This window comes from Tachysurus fulvidraco, chromosome 12 (assembly GCF_022655615.1).
Source record: "Tachysurus fulvidraco isolate hzauxx_2018 chromosome 12, HZAU_PFXX_2.0, whole genome shotgun sequence".
NCBI classification, from domain to species: domain Eukaryota; kingdom Metazoa; phylum Chordata; class Actinopteri; order Siluriformes; family Bagridae; genus Tachysurus; species Tachysurus fulvidraco.
Genome location: NC_062529.1, coordinates 18,072,704 through 18,092,159, shown reverse-complemented (window position 1 = coordinate 18,092,159; position 19,456 = coordinate 18,072,704). Strand labels below are relative to the sequence as shown.

At 42.6% G+C, this 19,456-nt stretch overlaps 1 protein-coding gene across 4 annotated transcripts in view; it reads right to left on the bottom strand.

Moving 5' to 3' along the window:
• Window positions 1-19,456, bottom strand: part of LOC113659591 (palmitoyltransferase ZDHHC14-like) — a 52,986-nt gene that overhangs the window by 31,845 nt on the left and 1,685 nt on the right. For all 4 annotated transcript variants that reach the window (XM_027172489.2, XM_027172490.2, XM_047821899.1 and 1 more), the window contains exons 2-3: window positions 16,161-16,428; window positions 5,714-5,874 (exon numbers count right to left, since the gene is read on the bottom strand). In XM_027172489.2, the coding sequence (XP_027028290.1) occupies window positions 5,714-5,874; window positions 16,161-16,327 (328 nt within the window). In that variant the 5' untranslated portion in view covers window positions 16,328-16,428. The remainder of the gene's footprint in view (window positions 1-5,713; window positions 5,875-16,160; window positions 16,429-19,456) is intronic.

The following is a 19,456-nucleotide window of genomic DNA, read 5'->3' as shown; positions in this document are numbered from 1 at the left end:
CAAAAGCTCCAACAGTTAAGACTTTGGTTTACTGATCATGATGGTTCAAGCTCCAGGGCACCGTAGCAGACCCTGTGCGCTCACATCAAACATCAGAAAAGTAAAAATCTGATCTCATGCCTAAGGGTGTCGGATGGGCTGGTCTGAGAAACCTGGTTTCCCAAACTGCAGATTTCCTGGAGTACACAGTAGACTAGATGTTTCTTTAGTTTGTTTATTTGCCCCATTCTGATTGAAATCTAGTAAGTGGCGGTTCTAGGGCAGCTACAGTACTTAAAGGAGTCCAGCTGATCAAGTCAACAGAGAATGAGCAGAATGGTTTAAGCTGACAAAAGACTACCATTACTGCAACAACCACTTGTTACAACCATGGTGAGCAGAAAAGCATTAATGAATGCATAGAACCTTCAGCAGATGAGCTACAACAGCTAGTTCCACTCCAGTCAGCCAGGAAAAAAAAAGGAAAAACATCACTTGGTCTTTTCCAAGTCTTGAACTGTATATTTTAGGTTTTTGCACCATTCTGTGTAAACTCTAGTGACTGTTTAATAAGCCTATGAGATCAGCAGGTTTATATTTTCCCCAAATTCTGATGTGTGACGTAGCTCCTGATCTGGACATGCATGATTTTCCTTTGTATAATACCGACAGCTGTGATAAACCAAACTGAACAAAAACAAAATCAAAGGTTTCTATTAACACTCTCATTGTAAGCGTTTCTATAGTAACAGCACATTTACAGGGACTTGGCAACTAATGACACCTAAATAACTGTTAATATACTGAATTTATTAAAATTAGGAAGTCTCCACTAGTACTATTCGCAGACAGACAAAAACACACTCACATACTCAGACAGACAGACAGACATACACGCACTCACTCTCTCTCTCTCTCTCTCTCTCTCTCTCTCTCTCTCTCTCTCAATTACACTCTCTCTCTCTCACACACACAGAACCTGCCAAAGCTCTCTAAGGAAGCGGCCATGGAGGTAGGCAAAGAGCTGATGCCGGAGGAGCTTCACAAGGCTCTCGAGGGCATGGAGAATGGACAAGAACCAGGAATAGATGGTCTCCCTGTTGAGTTTTACAAGACTTTCTGGGCAGTTATAGGGCAGGACATTCTAGACGTCTTATGCCCCTTTTCCACCAGAAAGAACCGGGTGCTGGTTCAGAGCTAGCGCTAGTGCTGGTTCAAAGTTGGTTCCACTGGCGAACCTTCTAAGAACCGGTTTGCCTTTCCACCGGCTAGAGAGCCATCACAGCGCCGAGTGTGACGTCACTGTATAAGTGTCACGTGTCCCAGCAACGTTAGCGCAGCAGCGGCAAACACAAACACAACAACAATGCCAGATGTTGCTTTACTGTTAATGCTCATGGCTTTGCGAACCTACATTGGCATCCAAACGCGGCGAATAAAACGTGTACGTGCAGCTCCGTGTAATCTGTATAAACGGAGGTTGTAATCGATAAAGTACATAACCTTAATTTTATCGTTAACACAGAAAAAAATTTAGCCTTAGCATGTAGCTACTTACTATCATGTGTGCTGATAATGTATCATATCGTGGTAAAGTAAAAGTGTAATAAACATTAGTATACTTAAGGTACATTATCAAATGTGCTAACAGTAGCCCCGCCCCCAGCTCCTGCCCCAAGCGGTTCTTAAGTCTAGACCAGCAATGTTTTGGTGCTACTTAAGAACCACTTTTCCTGGTTCGGAGCCGGTGCTTTGGCGGTCGAAACAGAAAGAACTGGTTCTAAATTAGGCTCTGGCTCCGAACCAGCACTCGAACTGCCTCGGTGGAAAAGGGGCATTAGGGGACAGTGTGAGGAGAGGTAGACTCCCTTTGAGCTGCAGGAGGGCTGTCCTGACCCTACTGCCAAAAAAGGAGCCCTGAAGAACTGGTGCCCGGTGTCACTACTGTGCAGACTACAAGCTGCTCTCAAAAACATTACCCTAGAGACTGACTAAGGTAATGGAGCCGCTCATTCACCAGGACAGGAGGTACTGTGTGCCTGATAGGTCCACATTTGATAACGTATATTTAATTCGTAACATTTTGGACGTCTCCAGGCTATCGGGCTTAAAAACTGGTCTGATTTTTCTAGATCAGGAAAAGGCATTTGACCGGGTTGAACATGAATACTTGTGGAAGGTGCTGGAAACCTTTGGGTTCAACCCGGGTTTTATAGCCATGATCAAGGTGTTGTACAGTGAAATTGAGAGTGTACTGAAGGTTAACGGTGGTTTATGTGCCCTTTTAAAGTGTACAGAGGTATACGACAAGGCAGTTCACTAGCAATTGAACCTCTTTAAAACCAGAAAGATGACATCTCAGTCTATTTAAATATTCCACACAGCAATGCTTCACTATGTCTTTCAGCGTATGCTGATGACCTGGTAGTTATGATTGAATCTCAGAAAGATGCAAATGCTTTAACTGATATTTTAAATGATTTTCAATTTTTATCTTCTACCAAGGTCAACTGGGCAAAAAGTGAAGCTATTTTAGTGGGGAGGTGAGCAATCTACACTTCCGGGAGGTTTAGCGTGGAAAAGAGGAGGTTTTAAGTACTCAGGAATGATGAGCTTTTAAATAAAAATTGGGATGGCACTGTAGAGCATGTGAAGGGCAGACTGAGTAGGTGGAAGAGGCTGGTCCCAAGGATGTCCTACAGGGAGCGATCGCTGGTCATCAACAACCTCGCCGTGTCGTCTCTCTGGCACAAGCTGGCGTGACTGGATCCGTTAGCCAAACCTGCTAGCAAGCATGCAGGCCCTGCAATGGTCTACACTGGATCCCTCAGAGCGTTCTCCATCTACCCAAGGAGAAAGAAGGGCAGGGGCTACTCCAGCTAGCCAGCAGAACCACAGATTTCCACCTTCAGTTCATCCAGAGACTCCTCACTGAACCAAAAGGTTTGGTAAGGAGAGCAGCAGCCAGTGGATTACAGTGGATAAGCTGGATAGGACTTTGTTTTTTAATAGACAACAAAACGATGGACGGTTCTAGATTATCTTTGTTTTATTGTGGACTGTTTAAAATCTGGAAATTTTTAAAAAACAGAACGAAGACATTATACTGGCTGCTGGAGGAGCCTCTGGTGTATGGCGGGTGCCTTCACACCTTCCAGTATGACCGTCCCTGCACTGTCCAAGACTCTCATCTCCGCAGGCATTGTGACCCTCCGGGAGCTTGTGAACATCGCGGGAGTTGAAATGTCAAATGGACCTGGTAGCGCGTATGGGATTGCGGTCCCTGCATGTTGTCAATCAACTCTTACACCGCAGGAGGTCCTCCCTAACATCACAGGAGCGTGTTTGGCTGATGGACTATCAGTATACAGAGACTGGTCCTGTAGAAGAGGGACCCTTTCTCCAGCTGAACATCGATCCCGACTTTGACGGGTGTGAAACTCCCCCTCCTGGAGTGCCGGGGTGAGAGGAAGATGCACTTTGGGACAGTGTCGGGGAAGCTGCTCTACAGAGCCTGTGTTAAGGTTTTAAAAACTGAGTGGGAGGGTAGACACCCCATGGAGAAGTGTGCTTGGTTTTAATAATGATATTTAACCAGATTGGAGGGCATTGTACAAACCACCGTTAACCAAAAAAGCTGCCGACCTCCAATGGAGGATTTTACACTGTATTATCTCTGTATTATCTCTGTGAACTCTTATTTCCATTTAAACCCTGAGGTTGCACATGACTGTCCATTCTAACCCTAACCCTGTTCATAGAGAGAAATGTTTTTCATACTTTTATTCACTGCCCCAGATTACAGTCTTTGTGTTTTCATGGCGCATTTTAAGGTCTTTTAATGTTGATTTTACTTTTCAGTGTTTTATCCTTGGTTTTAAATAGGTCAGGAGAAACAGGTTCAGGTGCCAGCTGATCAATTTTATCTTTGGTCAGGCAAAAATAGCAATATACCTGAGCCGAAAAAACAAGATAGTACAGAACACTGACTGTGATGCCGAAACATTTTTCTACAGATTTGTTAAATCAAGAGTTCTGATATTAATTTTTTTTAAAGCATGAATGATTCTCACATGTTTGGATCATTGTGGAGGTGTAACAACTGTTATCTCTACCCTAATTTATTGACATTTTATTTACCTATTTATATATTTATTTACTTATTTATTGAGTCATTCTGATTTTTATGTGACTTGTGCAAATAAAGTATTATAAAAGTAAAAAAAAAAGAAAGTCTCACACACTCTCTCTCTCTCTCACACAGAGACCGACAGACACACACTCACCCACAGAGACCGACAGACACACACTCACCCACAGAGACCGACAGACACACACTCACCCACAGAGACCGACAGACACACACTCACCCACAGAGACCGACAGACACACTCTCACACACAGAGACCGACAGACACACTCTCACACACAGAGACAGACAGACACACTCTCACACACAGAGACCGACAGACACACTCTCACACACAGAGACAGACAGACACTCTCACACACACAGAGACAGACACTTACTCACTCTCTCTCACTCCAGACAGAAAGACACTCTCACACAGACAGCCAGCCAGCCACTCACTCACACAGACAGCCACTCACTCACACAGACAGCCACTCACTCACACAGACAGCCACTCACTCACACAGACAGCCAGACAGCCACTCACACACACAGACAGCCAGACAGCCACTCACTCACACAGACAGCCACTCACTCACACAGACAGCCACTCACTCACACAGACAGCCACTCACTCACACAGACAGCCACTCACTCACACAGACAGCCACTCACTCACACAGACAGCCACTCACTCACACAGACAGCCACTCACTCACACAGACAGCCAGACAGCCACTCACTCACACAGACAGCCAGACAGCCACTCACACACACAGACAGCCAGACAGCCACTCACACACACAGACAGAGACACTCTCTCTCTCTCTTTCACACACACACACACACACACACACACACACACACAGACAGACAGACAGACACTCTCTCTCTCACAGACAGACACTCACTCACACAGACAGAAAAATTCTCTCTCTCTCTCACACACAGACAGACAGACACTCACTCTCTCTCTCTCACACACAGACAGAAAGACACTCACTCTCTCTCTCACACAGACAGACACTCACTCTCTCTCACACAGACAGACACTCACTCTCTCTCACACAGACAGACAGACACTCACTCTCTCTCACACAGACAGAAAGACACTCACTCTCTCTCACACACAGACAGAAAGACACTCACTCTCTCTCACACACAGACAGAAAGACACTCACTCTTTTTCTCACACAAACAGAAAGACACTCACTCTCTCTCTCACACAGACAGACAGAAAGACAGACATACATGTGTAAAGGTCGGGATGGCCCTCTCAATGGGTGATTTCTAGCATCGGTTATAAATATTTCAGCCCCTTAGCAGCTAACAGATTAACCTCATTGCACCTCCAGCTATCTAGGTCAGAGCTAACAGCATGGACAGGGCATTTTGGAAACTCTTATCTCTGGCTTACACGTGTCAAAGACTGATAATGACCATTCTGACAAGGCTGTACGTGACAAGCGTGGGATGAGATGAAAGCCTCCCTCATGCACAACCAGCCCGACACGTCAAATCACAATCCAACACAGGCAGGAGACACTGATAAAGGACCTGGTGACAGAGAAACAGGTGAATTACGAGAAAATGACGACAGACCTATCTGTCTCTCCAAATCTGCAGCCTCGTCCGCGGTGGCTCGGGGCAGGACGCCGGGGTCGCTGAAGCTCGTCCTGAGTAAAGTCCCCAGCACAAAGAAGAACAGCACGCCACCCACCACAGGGATCGCTGGACTCAGCGTGGCCGCCAAAAACGGACAGCTGCAAAGGGAAAGAATAAAACGTCAAAGCTGCAGGATTTTTAACCTCTCAGACGAAGAGCTGGGAAATATGTAGAAATATCGATATTGTAAATAAAACCTTCACCGTTACAAGCGTCGATAAAGATGTTTTTTCTCACTACATGTCACTCTTTACTAATTACATTCTCTTGTACACATTAACTATTAGTATAGCTTCAACATGACAGTAACTAACGTAAATGTTGTCATATTCATGGAAAGAATCACACACTAGCCTGCTGTTGATTGTTTTAGAAAAGCACAGCTTGTGTATGTTTGTGGTGTTGTATTCCTTAGTTAAAGGGATAGGGTCTTCCTTAGGGTCTCTGTTGTTTGAAAGCCAATGCTGACATATAAAATCACCAAAACAAACATGCCCCTAACCCAAATGGGTCCCACCCCTGTATCGATAGCTCCGCCCACACATACATACGTAACCCAGGCCACTAATGGAAAGAAATGTGTCTTTATCATAGCTGAAGGGAAGAACAACACGATTGCAGATAAACAAACAAGCAAAAATGACACACAAGCATAATCATGCAAAGGACAGCATATATTAGTTCTGTGTAACAAAGAAAAACCAACGTTACTCACCTATCGAGAAGGAAAAAAATGACCTCGGTCTCTTAAGTAAAGTTGGCCGCATATTCACAGATTGGAGTTTCCCCGAGTCAATAACTCCTGAGCTAAACACTGTTACTAGCAAAAAGCGGTTGTAGCTGCCTCTCTACATTACTACGATAGAAAAGAGGTGTTATTTGTGTAGTAACAGCGTTTAGCTCAGGAGTTATTGACTCGGGAAACTCCAATCTGTGAATATGCGCCAACTTCCCGCTCCTTCAGTTCTCTCCAGCGCTGGAAAGCTGATCCTATTTTAACACGGGTCCTGCTTCTTGCCTTATCGGAAGCCTTTCTTTCTTTTTATCCCCTATGTCAATGTTAAAACCACTTTCTGCTAATGTCAGACATAGTAATGGGCGATATAAACGATATACACGATACAAAATTGGCCTACGATAGAGATTTTAATTCTATTGCACTATCGCGATAATGCATGTTGATGACGCAATCTACCCGCGAAATTTAGAGCCACGAGCTGCAGCCTGCTGCAACGAATCATCATATTCATCATCTTGAATAAACATGGCTGAAAGCGTCAGCGAAACAGAGGAGCTCGTGAAAAAGACCGGTGCAACATCTACTATTGGTTTGGATTTAAGTCCGACGAGCAGCAGAAAAATATACTCTGTAGAGTGTGTGGGGCAAAAGATCCAGCGAAGAGCGGTAACATGACTAATCTGTTCTACCACCTCAAAACTAAACATGTCGTTGAATACCACCAGCTTTGCCAGGCAATGCAGCCAACTGCAAGATCCAGTACGAAGAATGCAGGACAGAAAATACAGGAACTGATCCAAACCTCAATGTAACAGTCATTTTCAAAAGGTACTCCTTATATTCAGAAGAGCAAACAGGCTAACGAGCTAACATGCTAACACCAGACAGTTTTTCCTGTGCTTTGCATATCTTGTGTCCTTTAAGAAAAGAACTAAAACTACATTTGAACGATTTACTGTATATATGGCATGGCACTACTGTAAAGAAACTTTTATACTTTAAAAATTCTCTTTAGTTGACGTATATGTTCCTAATACTGAAAGTATTTTATTTATTTATTTTGTGCTTTCATTTAGCACTTTATAATGTTTTCATTTGAAGTATGTGCAATACCCTTAGCCATGCCTAATACTGGAAGTATATCCCTAATTCACAGTGTCCATTTTTTTATTAACAAGACACCAGTTTTAATTTCATTAGGAGAACAAAATGTTTAAAACCAAATGCGTTACCTCGGCTGCAGGTTTGAAATATGCTTTTATTTAAAGTATCTGTGCATTTACACAGAATAATTTTCTGTACAGTGCATGTTCCTTAACTAAAAAGACACCAGTTTTTATGTTCTCTGCAACTTGGGTGGCTTTTAAGAACCAAGGACTTGAACTAAGTATAGTGCCTTTTAGAAGGAAAGACTTTTATTTATCTGCAACATTTTGTTGTATAATTACAGTTTTGCTTTTGCACAATAAATGTTCTCAAAACGACATATGTTTCTTTATTTCTTAAAAAAATAAACACATTTAGCAGTTTGGCTTTCCTAAGGTCTGTGTAACCTGTTCTGAAATGGTTCTATTATAATTTATACATCGCAATATATATCGTTATCGCAAGAGGCTGCAATGTATATCGCAATATGGATTTTAGGCCATATCGCCCATCCCTAGTCAGACATGCGCACTGAACACTCTCTCCACCGCATATTGACAAGACACGCCCCTTTCTGCTCATTGGCTACTCGTTAGTTTTGTTTGTCGTTCCGACTCAGTTTTCTGAAGTATTTCTCAAACAACGGAGACCCTACATTTAATTGTATAACAGTCTTCTTGTCACTGAGAAAACCTTGCATCCACTGACACATTTAGAAAATATTTTACACATCACATATTTTGTTCGATGTGGTAGCTCAGTGGCTCAGTGGTATTGGGCTACTGATCGGAAGGTCATAGGTTCAAACCCCAGGTCCACCAAGCTGCTACTGCTGGGCTCCTGAGCAAGGCCCTTAACCCTCAGTTGCTCAGTTGTATAAGATAAGAGTGTCTGCTAAATGCCATAAATGTAAATGTTCTGCAGACTCACACACACACACACACACCACCCTAGAATCGTATCATTAGTAATACTAGAATTTTCCCCTGTATATCATTTATACCTGAACGCTACTCACTGAGAAATAAGGAAATATCACATCTATTTTACTCTCTTTACTCCCCATTTAACTCTATTATCTACTCTAAGCAAGAGTCCCAGCTTAACCCTATTACTCCTGCACTGTTAGATGCACATGACTCTAATCACCTTAGTCTGGATGATGGATCTTTCTCACGTCCTGCGTCATTAATCTAAGTAGCCTGATAGCTTTCAAAACAGTGGTTTAGTCTTTCTGGTGAATGGGAAAAAATAAAAAATACCACATAATATTCCACCAGGGATACAGATGGGTTAAAAATAAATAAAATATGATACCACATTAAGTTTATTGGCACAGATAAACGAGATAAGGCTGATTAATTTAGAGTTTTTCACTTTATATTCTGAATGAAACTTGCTCCAAGAAATGTTGGCAGCTCAAACTGTGACGTTTGTTTTTCTGGCATTTTTTACTTCCTGTAGAGTTTTGTTCCACTTCCTATAAGCAACAATCAGCTCTCAGCTGAACTGCTGCTCGTGCTGCATCACAGGGTAATGAAACACCATCAGAGAAAATGCTAGAAATCAAGCATGCTGAGCCAAACACAAACACCCCAACCCCAAACACCCCCCAAGCCAAACACAAACACCCCAACACAAAACACTCACCCCCAACCACAAACACCACCCCAAGCCAAACACAAACCCCCAACCCAAACACAAACACCCAACCCAAACACAAACACCCCCTAACCCCATTATTTTCCAGCACTACCTTAACGCTCTTGGGCATGGAGTTCACCAAAGCATCATAGGTTGCCACTGGAGTCCTCTTCCACTCCTCCATGACTTCCAGTCTCCGAAGGGAGGGGATCATGCTCTGCTTCAGTATGTCTTGAGTATATCTTGGCATTCATGGTTCCCTCAATGAACTGTAGCTCCTTAGTGCCGTCAACACTCATGCTTCCCTAGACCATGACACTCCCACCAACACGCTTGACTGTAGGCAAGACACACTACGCTTTTTACTCCCCGCCTGGTTGCCACCACACGCTTGACACCATCTGAACCAGACAAGTTTATCTTGGTCTCATCTGACCACAGGACACGGTTCCAGTAATCCATGTCCTTAGTCTGCTTGTCTTCAGCAAACTGTTTGCAGGCTTTCTTGTGCATCATCTTTAGAAAAGGCTTCCTTCTGGGACGACAACCATGCAGACCAACTTGATGCAGTGTGCGGCGTATGGTCTGAGCACTGACAGGCTGAACCCCTACCCCCTCAACCTCTGCAGCAATGCTGGCAGCATTCATACGTCTATTTCCCTATTACAACCACTGGATATGACGCAGAAAACTTCTGTGGTCGACCATGGAGAGGCCTGTTCTGAGTTAAACCTGTCCTGTTAAACCGCTGTATGGTCTTTGGCACCGTGCTGCAGTTCAGTTTCAGGGTCTTGGCAATCTTCTAATAGCCTACGGCATCTTTCTGTAGAGCAACAATTCTTTTCTCAGATTCTCAGAGTTCTTTGCCATGAGGTGCCATGTTGAACTTCCAGTGACCAGTATGAGAGTGAGAGCGATGACACCAGATTTAACACACCTGAGATCTTGTACCACTAACGAGTCACATGACACCGGGGAGAGAAAATGGCTAATTGGGCCAAAATTGGACATTTTCACTTAGGGGTGCACTCACTTCTGTGGCCAGTGGTTTAGACGTTAATGACTGTGTGTAGAGTTATTTTGACGGAACAGCAAATTTACACTCTTGTACGAACTGAACACTCACTACTTTACACTGTAGCACAGTGTCATTTCTTCAGTGCTGTCACATGAAAAGATATAATAAAATATTTACAACAATGTGAGGGGTGTACTCACTTCTGTAAGGAAAAAACAGACAGGAAAAACAGCTCAGCCTGTGTTTCGCATCTGGGCTGACAATTTCAGAGCATTTGTTCCAGTGAAGGTTTGATGCCCACAGCACAAATAAATAAGTGTTTATTAATAAGCTCTTGTTTTTCCTCAGTTTTAGAGACCTAGTGCTCCTTTGGCTTAATATGAAACCCTTGTAAACAGGACGAGTCACGCATTCTCATGACCCGTAACAAGAAACAAACACGTCTGAGTGCAGTGCTGACACTGAGCACAAATTAGTTATGGCTGCCTGAGTTCCACTATAAATTCTAAATAAGCTCAAGGAAAACAAAAGTTTTCTCCCTTAATTATTTCTTTATTTTTTTTTACAGAACATCGATACTCCTACCAAAAGGAACTAACTATTTGATAACCACTTTTACTATATCCTACATCCGATTGGGCGTCAGAGGAAAAAGTCAATATTATATCAGAAGAGTTAACATATGCAAGTGAGATCATTTGATCAAGTTGCGGTTTATATTAATCACTCATTATTAACCTTATGTGTAAATTCTGATTCACGTGTACAAACACACACACACACACGTGCACACAAACACTCACACAAATATGCTAACAGTCATACAAACGCACACTCATACAAACACACTCATACATACAAGCACACACATACACAGTCATACAAACACTCAAATACAAACACACACTCAAAAAAACACAAACACACACTCTCACACACACTCACACACACTCACACACACTCACACACACTCACACACACTCACACACACTCACACACACTCACACACACTCACACACACTCACACACACTCACACACACTCACACACACTCACACACACTCTCACTCACACACACTCTCACTCACACACACTCTCACTCACACACACTCTCACTCACACACACTCTCACTCACACACACACTCACTCACACACACACTCACTCACACACACACTCACTCACACACACACTCACTCACACACACACTCACTCACACACACACTCACTCACACACACTCTCACTCACACACAACACCAGAGGCAGGAAAAGATCCAAACATTTTACTGAATTTACAGAAGTTTCGTAATAACAAACATTTTGTTCATACTGATACGTACAAACATTTTGTTCATACGTTCATATAGAGCTTAATAAATGAGAAGTGAGAGTAATGTGGAATTGTTATTTCTCCATTTTGTTCCCTCTCCATTTCAATCCATTCCAGGATGTATATTACTCTGACTCCATTTTTGCTTGAAACGCTTTTTAAAGTATTTGTGAGCAATCATGTACTGAGGGAAATGATTGCTCACAAATACTTTAAAAAGCGTTTCAAGCAAAAATGGAGTCAGAGTAATATACATCCTGGAACTTTAGTGACCGTGCCCTTCATGCTCCCACGTCACCACACAGCACTCAGGGAAAGCTCACCTCATGCCTTCACAACCACTGGCTATCCAGTCATAAATTACAGTTACATCAATTATAGATCAATTATTTCCCCCCTTTATTATTTGATTAACTAACTGATTAATGCCCAATAGTAATCGATGATCCGAACATTCGTTTCTGCTGGCCTAATTAATTGAGATGGAATTTTCAGACTAGCTTTTTTTCCCTAACTGTTGTTGTTTATAGATGAGCGTAGCTATTAACAGCACTAAAAGAGAACATTATAAAGGCCATTATACAGCAAAACCCTGGGCTGTCATGTTCTGTGTGGTGCTGCATGCAGGACAGAGACCCCTGAGCATAGCATAAGATATCAGATTTAATTAGTGCATTATCCAAAAATAATAATAATAATAATAATAATAAACTCCGTGAAAAACACACAAATGTTATTTTCCTCTTTAAGCATTGTGACATTAATTCAGCAATGGTGCAATAAGTTCTATAACAGTTTGCATAGCTTCCCTCTCTCTTTCTCACACACACACACACACAGCACTGTGTTCCAGTAGTAAACTGGGATTTTTGGGTTGCCATGGAAATACAATCTAGCAGCGATACACGACAGGGCATATCAGGGTTGTCATTACCATAGCAACCGCTGCAGATATTACTTGAATTTTTCACTCTGTCCATGCTCGGGTAGATGTTGTGAATGGAAAGTCACAGAGTAATCGATTATCATGGCATCGCTTCCACGCTGCGGCCCTCAGCTCTGGCGTGGGGACACGGGTGTGAGCTCGAGCACGTTCGCGTGTCTTTACCGAAGGATCCCGACGTCTTTAATGGACTCTCGGGTATTAAACCTAATCGTACAATAAAAGCTTTTCAGATCTTGTCTTGATATCTGTTTGTCTCTTTAGCAAATGTTCTGTACTGTTCCTCATGATCAGAGACAAACACTGAGCCTAACAGCAGCTCAGATCACATGTACATGGTGAACATCCCATTCCACATGCCATAATTAGAACCTCCACTCTTCTGAAGAAGCTGTGGGGAATTTGTGAGCTAGAATGAATTTCCTGGTTTCATAAAGCACACTTTGTGAACATATCGTCTACGGTCCTAGAAATTATTTACAAACGATCTGGTGTCACGCAGATTTAGATGGGATCCTTTTCGAGTCTGGTTCCTCTCAGGGTTTCTTCCTCGTCTCATCTCAAAGAGTTTCACTGCCAACCATTTATTGATTTATTTCTGTAAAGCTGCGTTCATGAATAAAATCAAAGTGAAATGAATTTGCGTTCTTTCAGCTACAAGAGCAGTGGTGAGGTCGTGTTTGCTCATGTTGGATGAGGAGGTCTGGGGTTCTGACGCTCTTCCAGTTCGTCCCAAACGTCTCCGGTGGGGTTGAGTCAGGGTCAGGGATCTGTGCAGGACACTAGAGTTTTTCCGCTCCAACTTTAACACAGTGTCTTCATGGAGCTCTGTGCTTTTGTGTGTTTGTAGCAACACTTCAGGACTTAAGGGAAAACCCACACATAAGGACATAACAGTTAAGTGTCTAACAGTGTCTCTAAAATATTTCAAAAGAGGACACAGTCCTGATAATGAGGATCACTATTGGGAAGAAGCCCGCAAAAAAAAAAGTGGATCAAACATGAAAGGTGGAAAAAAAAAGTTGATTTCTTTTTATTTTACTTAGAATCTGAAGAACGATGTTGATCCTTTCCTGTACCAAATGCCAGAGACTGGAATTGGATTAAAAAAAATTGCTTTTTGATGGAAGTGGAAATGTTTACATCTGAACCGAGTTGATTGGATTTTAATATTAAGATTGATTTGTATTATGTATTATATATTTATATATTATATATTTGCATCTTTCTGTTCATGGAGTTTGTCCCGTAGTTCTAAGCGGTGTTAAAAAAAAGTAATAAAGAAATTAAATTAAAATGTTCTTCATGACCCTGATGTTAGAAAGCAGAGCCAAACAGCTGTTTTAGCCTGGGTTTGGTGGGGCTTTCTGGGAAAAAGCAGAACATTGTGTAAGTGACCACAGGCTAAAAAAAGTCAAAAACAAAACGAAGAGTGCGACCACAAAACTGGCTCAGGAACCCGACGGAGTGCTCGCATGACCTTCTTTTAAGTGATTGATCGCGAGCTGAGTTTGTTGCGGCCTCACCTTGATCTGGTCTCCGTTCATTTATCATCTCGATGCTGTGTGACACTGTTACCGACATACCGCGCGCATAATTTCCATGTGGCGTACTCTACGCAAATCATTCGACAGGACGAGGTTTCATGCACGGAATCGGAATAACGATACGACACTGACAAAATAATCGACCCAAAATAAAGAATGCAAATTCCTGACAAGTTCGAACTTATCCGCACGGGTCGAGAAACACGGCCGAGGGCGGGAAGTCTTCGTGAAGAGAAAGCCTTTCAAGTCGGCGTCCCTCGAGGATATATAAACGCTTCAAAACAACACTGATTACCCAACATCTCTGTGATGGAGTCACTTGTACGGTGTCAAGAGAGACACACACACACACACAAAAAAAAAAAAAGGCCTCGCTGAAATCAAACGAAAGGAAGACTGTGAGTCATCACACCCGAGTGGCTCTCGCATGTTTATTCTGGGATTTCTCTGCTCCACAGGAAACAGATACACAATCGCTGATTCAGCATCTCAGTCAACACAGGTACAGGTTTAATGAATAAAGCTCCGTGTGGGAACATGTTCAAATGGAAAAGGGCGCTAGCACAGGTAGAGGAGACAAAAGCTCAATTTCACCTAACCCTAACTTTTTCAGGAAGTAACTCGTCAATAAAGATACGTTTCAGAAGCTTTGGATTTATCGGCGATCATCGAAAAACCCTCGTCCTTCCGCGTGCGTGATGAAGCACGACCCTTCAAGCTTGCGACTATTCTTACGTATCTGATTGAGGTCAGTCAGGTACGTCACGTGAGACACTGGCGTTGCGAGCGCAGCTAATGACCTGATAATGTGACCGGGACGTGGAACATCAAGACATTGGAACAAATGATGACACGCTCCTGACATTTGACAAAGAAAAGAAAAACATTCAAGGATAACTAAATGACTAACAGCGTAATAAAGCTGTATGACCTTGAAATTGGGTGCGAGGTCACTTTAAACAAGCTTCACAACACGTTCAGTAAAAGCACAGCTTAGCAAAACAGAGGCGTGTTCGAGAGCCGGTGTCAGAATTCTCAATCTTGATAGTGCGCCGAGAACGAGAACTAGATGAACGGAAAGGTCGAGGGAGGAGGGAAAAAAAAACAAAAACAAAAAAACCACAAGCGTAATTACACAGTAGTTGTGAGACCGATGTGATGTGAGAGCGGTGTTGGCATTTCCTCTCAGCGTAAAGTCTGAGTGTTAACTGATATTACACTAACCTTACACAAGCACCTTGTTATTTGAACGTTTTAATGTGTTGAACAAACTGCCTGAACACTTCAGAGGACACCTTTTAATAAGTGTGTCCGAATCAGCTACGCCGTGTAGCATTCCTGATGTTGCAGGATAAATTACAGCACAAATCGTCTAAACCTGGTGATATACGGAGGAGTCCGTCGTTGTACAGAATTACCGCCGATTTGTGACTGTGACGTGAAAGTACTCAGAATTTGTTCTCTGCGCTTAACCCATCAACAGTGCACACACAGCAGTGAACCCACACACAGCAGTGAACCCACACACAGCAGTGAACCCACACACAGCAGTGAACCCACACACAGCAGTGAACCCACACACAGCAGTGAACCCACACACACCGTGTGCAGCCATTTGTGCTGCGGCGCCCGGGGAGTAGTTGGGGGTGTTTGGTGCATTGCTCAAAGGCCCCTGAGTCGTGGTATTGCCGGCCAGAGACTCGAACCACAACCTTAGGGTTAGGAGTCAAACTATCTAACCATTAGGCCACGACTTCCCCACGATTTGGGCAGAGACGTGTCGTGTGACATCACAACACACATTCAGCCAGAGCCCCGTTGGATTCAGCAGGTACGTTTAGAATAACAACAGTTTCTAGAGTAAATACTAAAAAAGCCCAAATGTAGCCTACAACATATGAATAAATTGCGTGTTAGGCCATGTGTATTCATATCACACGTAGACAAGACAGTACAAAACAAACGAAAACAGACAGAGACAGATAAAGAGGTTGATAAATAAATAAATAAATACTTACTCGAACCCAAAAAAGAGTCCGCTCGTGACAAGGATGAGAACGAGCGTCAGGTAGAAAACCCCGGTCTGTCTTGCCATCATAATCCTGCCATCGCAGTAGAATTTATTCCTCCCAGGGAATACCTGCCACTTCCTCTTCTGCGTCTTCCTCTTGTGCGGAGGCTCCATTGGTGTCGAGCTGCGAGTCCTGATCCGTCTGTGCTCTCGTTCTCGTGTGCGCTCGGCTTCCTGGAGCGTCGTGCGCCGTCCTGTGAGCCTGCGGTTGCTGCCTGAGCGGAGAAAAGGGCGAAGCCGTTATTACAGGGAAGAGAAGGACTGTATAATCCGTCTGCTTGTTACAGAACTACTACAAGTGCTCGTTAAGCATCCGGAAGTCTGTTTAAAGTTAGACTGAAGTGAGAACTTGGAAACAGAGTGAAGCTAAGCTGTCAAACCAATAAACAACAACAAAATAGTTTTGACTGATTTGATTTTTTCCAGATATGAACTATGAGGTCTTCCGGTAGCAGACCCTCAGGTTTATCCAAATCACACACGAGTGTTTCTAAATGATTCATTTGAATGCATCTCATCAGATCAGGGAATAGCTACAGGGCTGGAGACATGAGCTCAGGAAAGACATGAGCTCAGGAAAGACATGAGCTCAGGAAAGCCGGCGCGTGCACAGATTTTTCACATCATTTGGTCGGAGGAGCAAACTGACGACATGGCGTGTGTAAAGAACAGGATGTTTAAAGAACAGGAACGGACAGAGACGTACGAGTTTATTCTCTCCATGCCTTGTGTTTGAGTTTGGGCAGCGAGTCATGAGTGGAAGCGTAAATCACTGCGAGAAACAAACTGGATTTGCTGTTTTATTTTATTTATAGAGCTGTGAACTAATGATAAATGGTTAAATATTAAAACGAAGACAGATGTGTTCACTGGATATTTCCGATTTGAGCTGCTAGAGAATCAAACTAAACGTTAAACTACTTTGATATGAAAATTTTCTGGCGATGAGATTTTAAGCTTATTAGGCTTTTTTTATTTTTTGCTCTTTTTTCCCCTCCCCCTGAAAGGTTTCTATTTGTTTTTCACTCTAATTCTTTTTTTTTTAACTCTCTTTTTTCGGTTGCTAAGTCGCACTGAAGGTGGAAAAACATCTGGCATGATTTAGCTTGGTTCTATTTTTTTTCACAACACAAATTCGAGCGCTGTTAACGGGGACGTGTAAACTTTTTAGCTCCACTTTAATTCATGGAAAGAAAGGAGTTAGCATCTGTCGTTAATCAGAGATTTTTGAAATATGGATCTGCATTAAAATAAGTTAAAAAAAAAAACAAACAAGCGGTGTATTTCAGGTGATTTTATTGTAGAGTAGAAATAAGTATCCCAAATTTGGAGAGATTTGTTCATTATAAAGCATTTTTAAATAAAGTTATTACATCTATTTTCTAAAAATGAATCAAATCTATTATTTCTTAACCAGATTTGTTTCAGGGTAAGATTTCTGCTTGATGGTTACGCAGTGGCATTAAATCAGGGGTTCTGGCTTCCTGCTGTTGTTCTTTTTTTGTACACCTTTTGATGACACTTTTTTGCCACACACCCTTTCTGCAGTCAACCCAACAAGCCGTACGCAGCGATCAGATCGCCTAGTTTTGTTGTTTTGCCCACACGTGATATACACGACACGGGTATGTTGTGATATGGAATATAATCTTTACTGCTTTGTCAATTTACACCTGCCATAAAGCTAGACTTACTTAGTGTCAAGTCTCTGTAAAAATCTGCTTTGCACAATGAGTCACTACAACATTCATTCTTTTATTCCACTTAGGCTACACCAACAATTCTAGATCTAGAAAATGCAATTCTTTTTTTTTTTAATACATGTAGAAAATCCTGTAATATTTTTATTAATTTATTGCCTTGTTTAACAGAATGTAGAATGTCTGTTAAATACGTCCTTGCCGTTACATTATGCCCCGCTTACAAACTGTATCTCTAACAGGAAGCTCAAACTGCACTGAAGCGTTTTTCATCCTGTTTCCTATTCCTTTTCTGGTGGGCTGAGACTGGTGGAAATCTTGTGCGAAGGATTGTGGGAGTGTGAGTGTGGAGAAAAGTGAACAGCGGGCGACGAGGGCAGGAAAAACGTTCTGAAATCCATCCGAATGGCAAGTGAAAATCGCTGAGTGGAGATCAGTGAACGTGGTACGATTGTCCTTAGGCAGTCGTCGCTGACGGTCAGGCCACACGCTGAGGCTGAAATTAGTGCTGCTTTAATAAAGATTAAATGAATCTTGCAGAATGAAGCTGTGGTTTGGACAATGTGAGCGAACGCACCGACAAAAAAGGTTTGTCTGATAATACAGGCAGAAAAACTCCTGTGCCTGATACACATACACATACTGATGGCAAGCAATGGTTCCTTTTACTTCACCAGCATCAGGCACTAGATTTGATTGGGTGTGTTTTTTTTTTTTTTTTACAACTATTTAGCTACTATAGCCTAGAGCTAAATCTTTGACGTTTTGAGCAGATGCTTGTGACTGTCCTGAAATAAGTATGGCTCTCTGACCTCCTCATCACCACTGTTTACCAAAAACTAAATCACTGGGCATTACCGTTTCCCAACTATCATTGTAAACCGTTTCCCCACGACCAATCATTGATCACAATTGTTCCCAACGACCAATCACTGATGAGCTCTGTTTATCAACAACCAATCACTGACGAGCTCTGTTTACCAACAAACCAACAATGATCACTTTCCCCATGAACAATCACTGATGAGCTCTGTTTATCAACGACCAATCACTGATGAGCTCTGTTTATCAACGACCAATCACCGATGAGCTCTGTTTATCAACGACCAATCACCGATGAGCTCTGTTTATCAACGACCAATCACCGATGAGCTCTGTTTATCAACGACCAATCACCGATGAGCTCTGTTTCCCAACAAACCAACACTGATCACTTTCCCAACGACCAATCGCTGATGAGCTCTGTTTATCAACGACCAATCACTGCTCATCACTGTTTACCAACAAACCAACAATGATCACTTCTTCACATGACCAATCACTGATGAGCTGTTTCCCAAAAAACCAACACTGATCACTTTCCCAACAACCAATCATTGATCACAATTGTTCCCAACAACCAATCACTGATGAGCTCTTTTTATCAACGACCAATCACTGATGAGCTCTATTTATCAACGACCAATCACTGCTCATCACTGTTTCCCAACAAACCAACACTGATCACTTTCCCAATGACCAATCATTGATCACCATTGTTCCC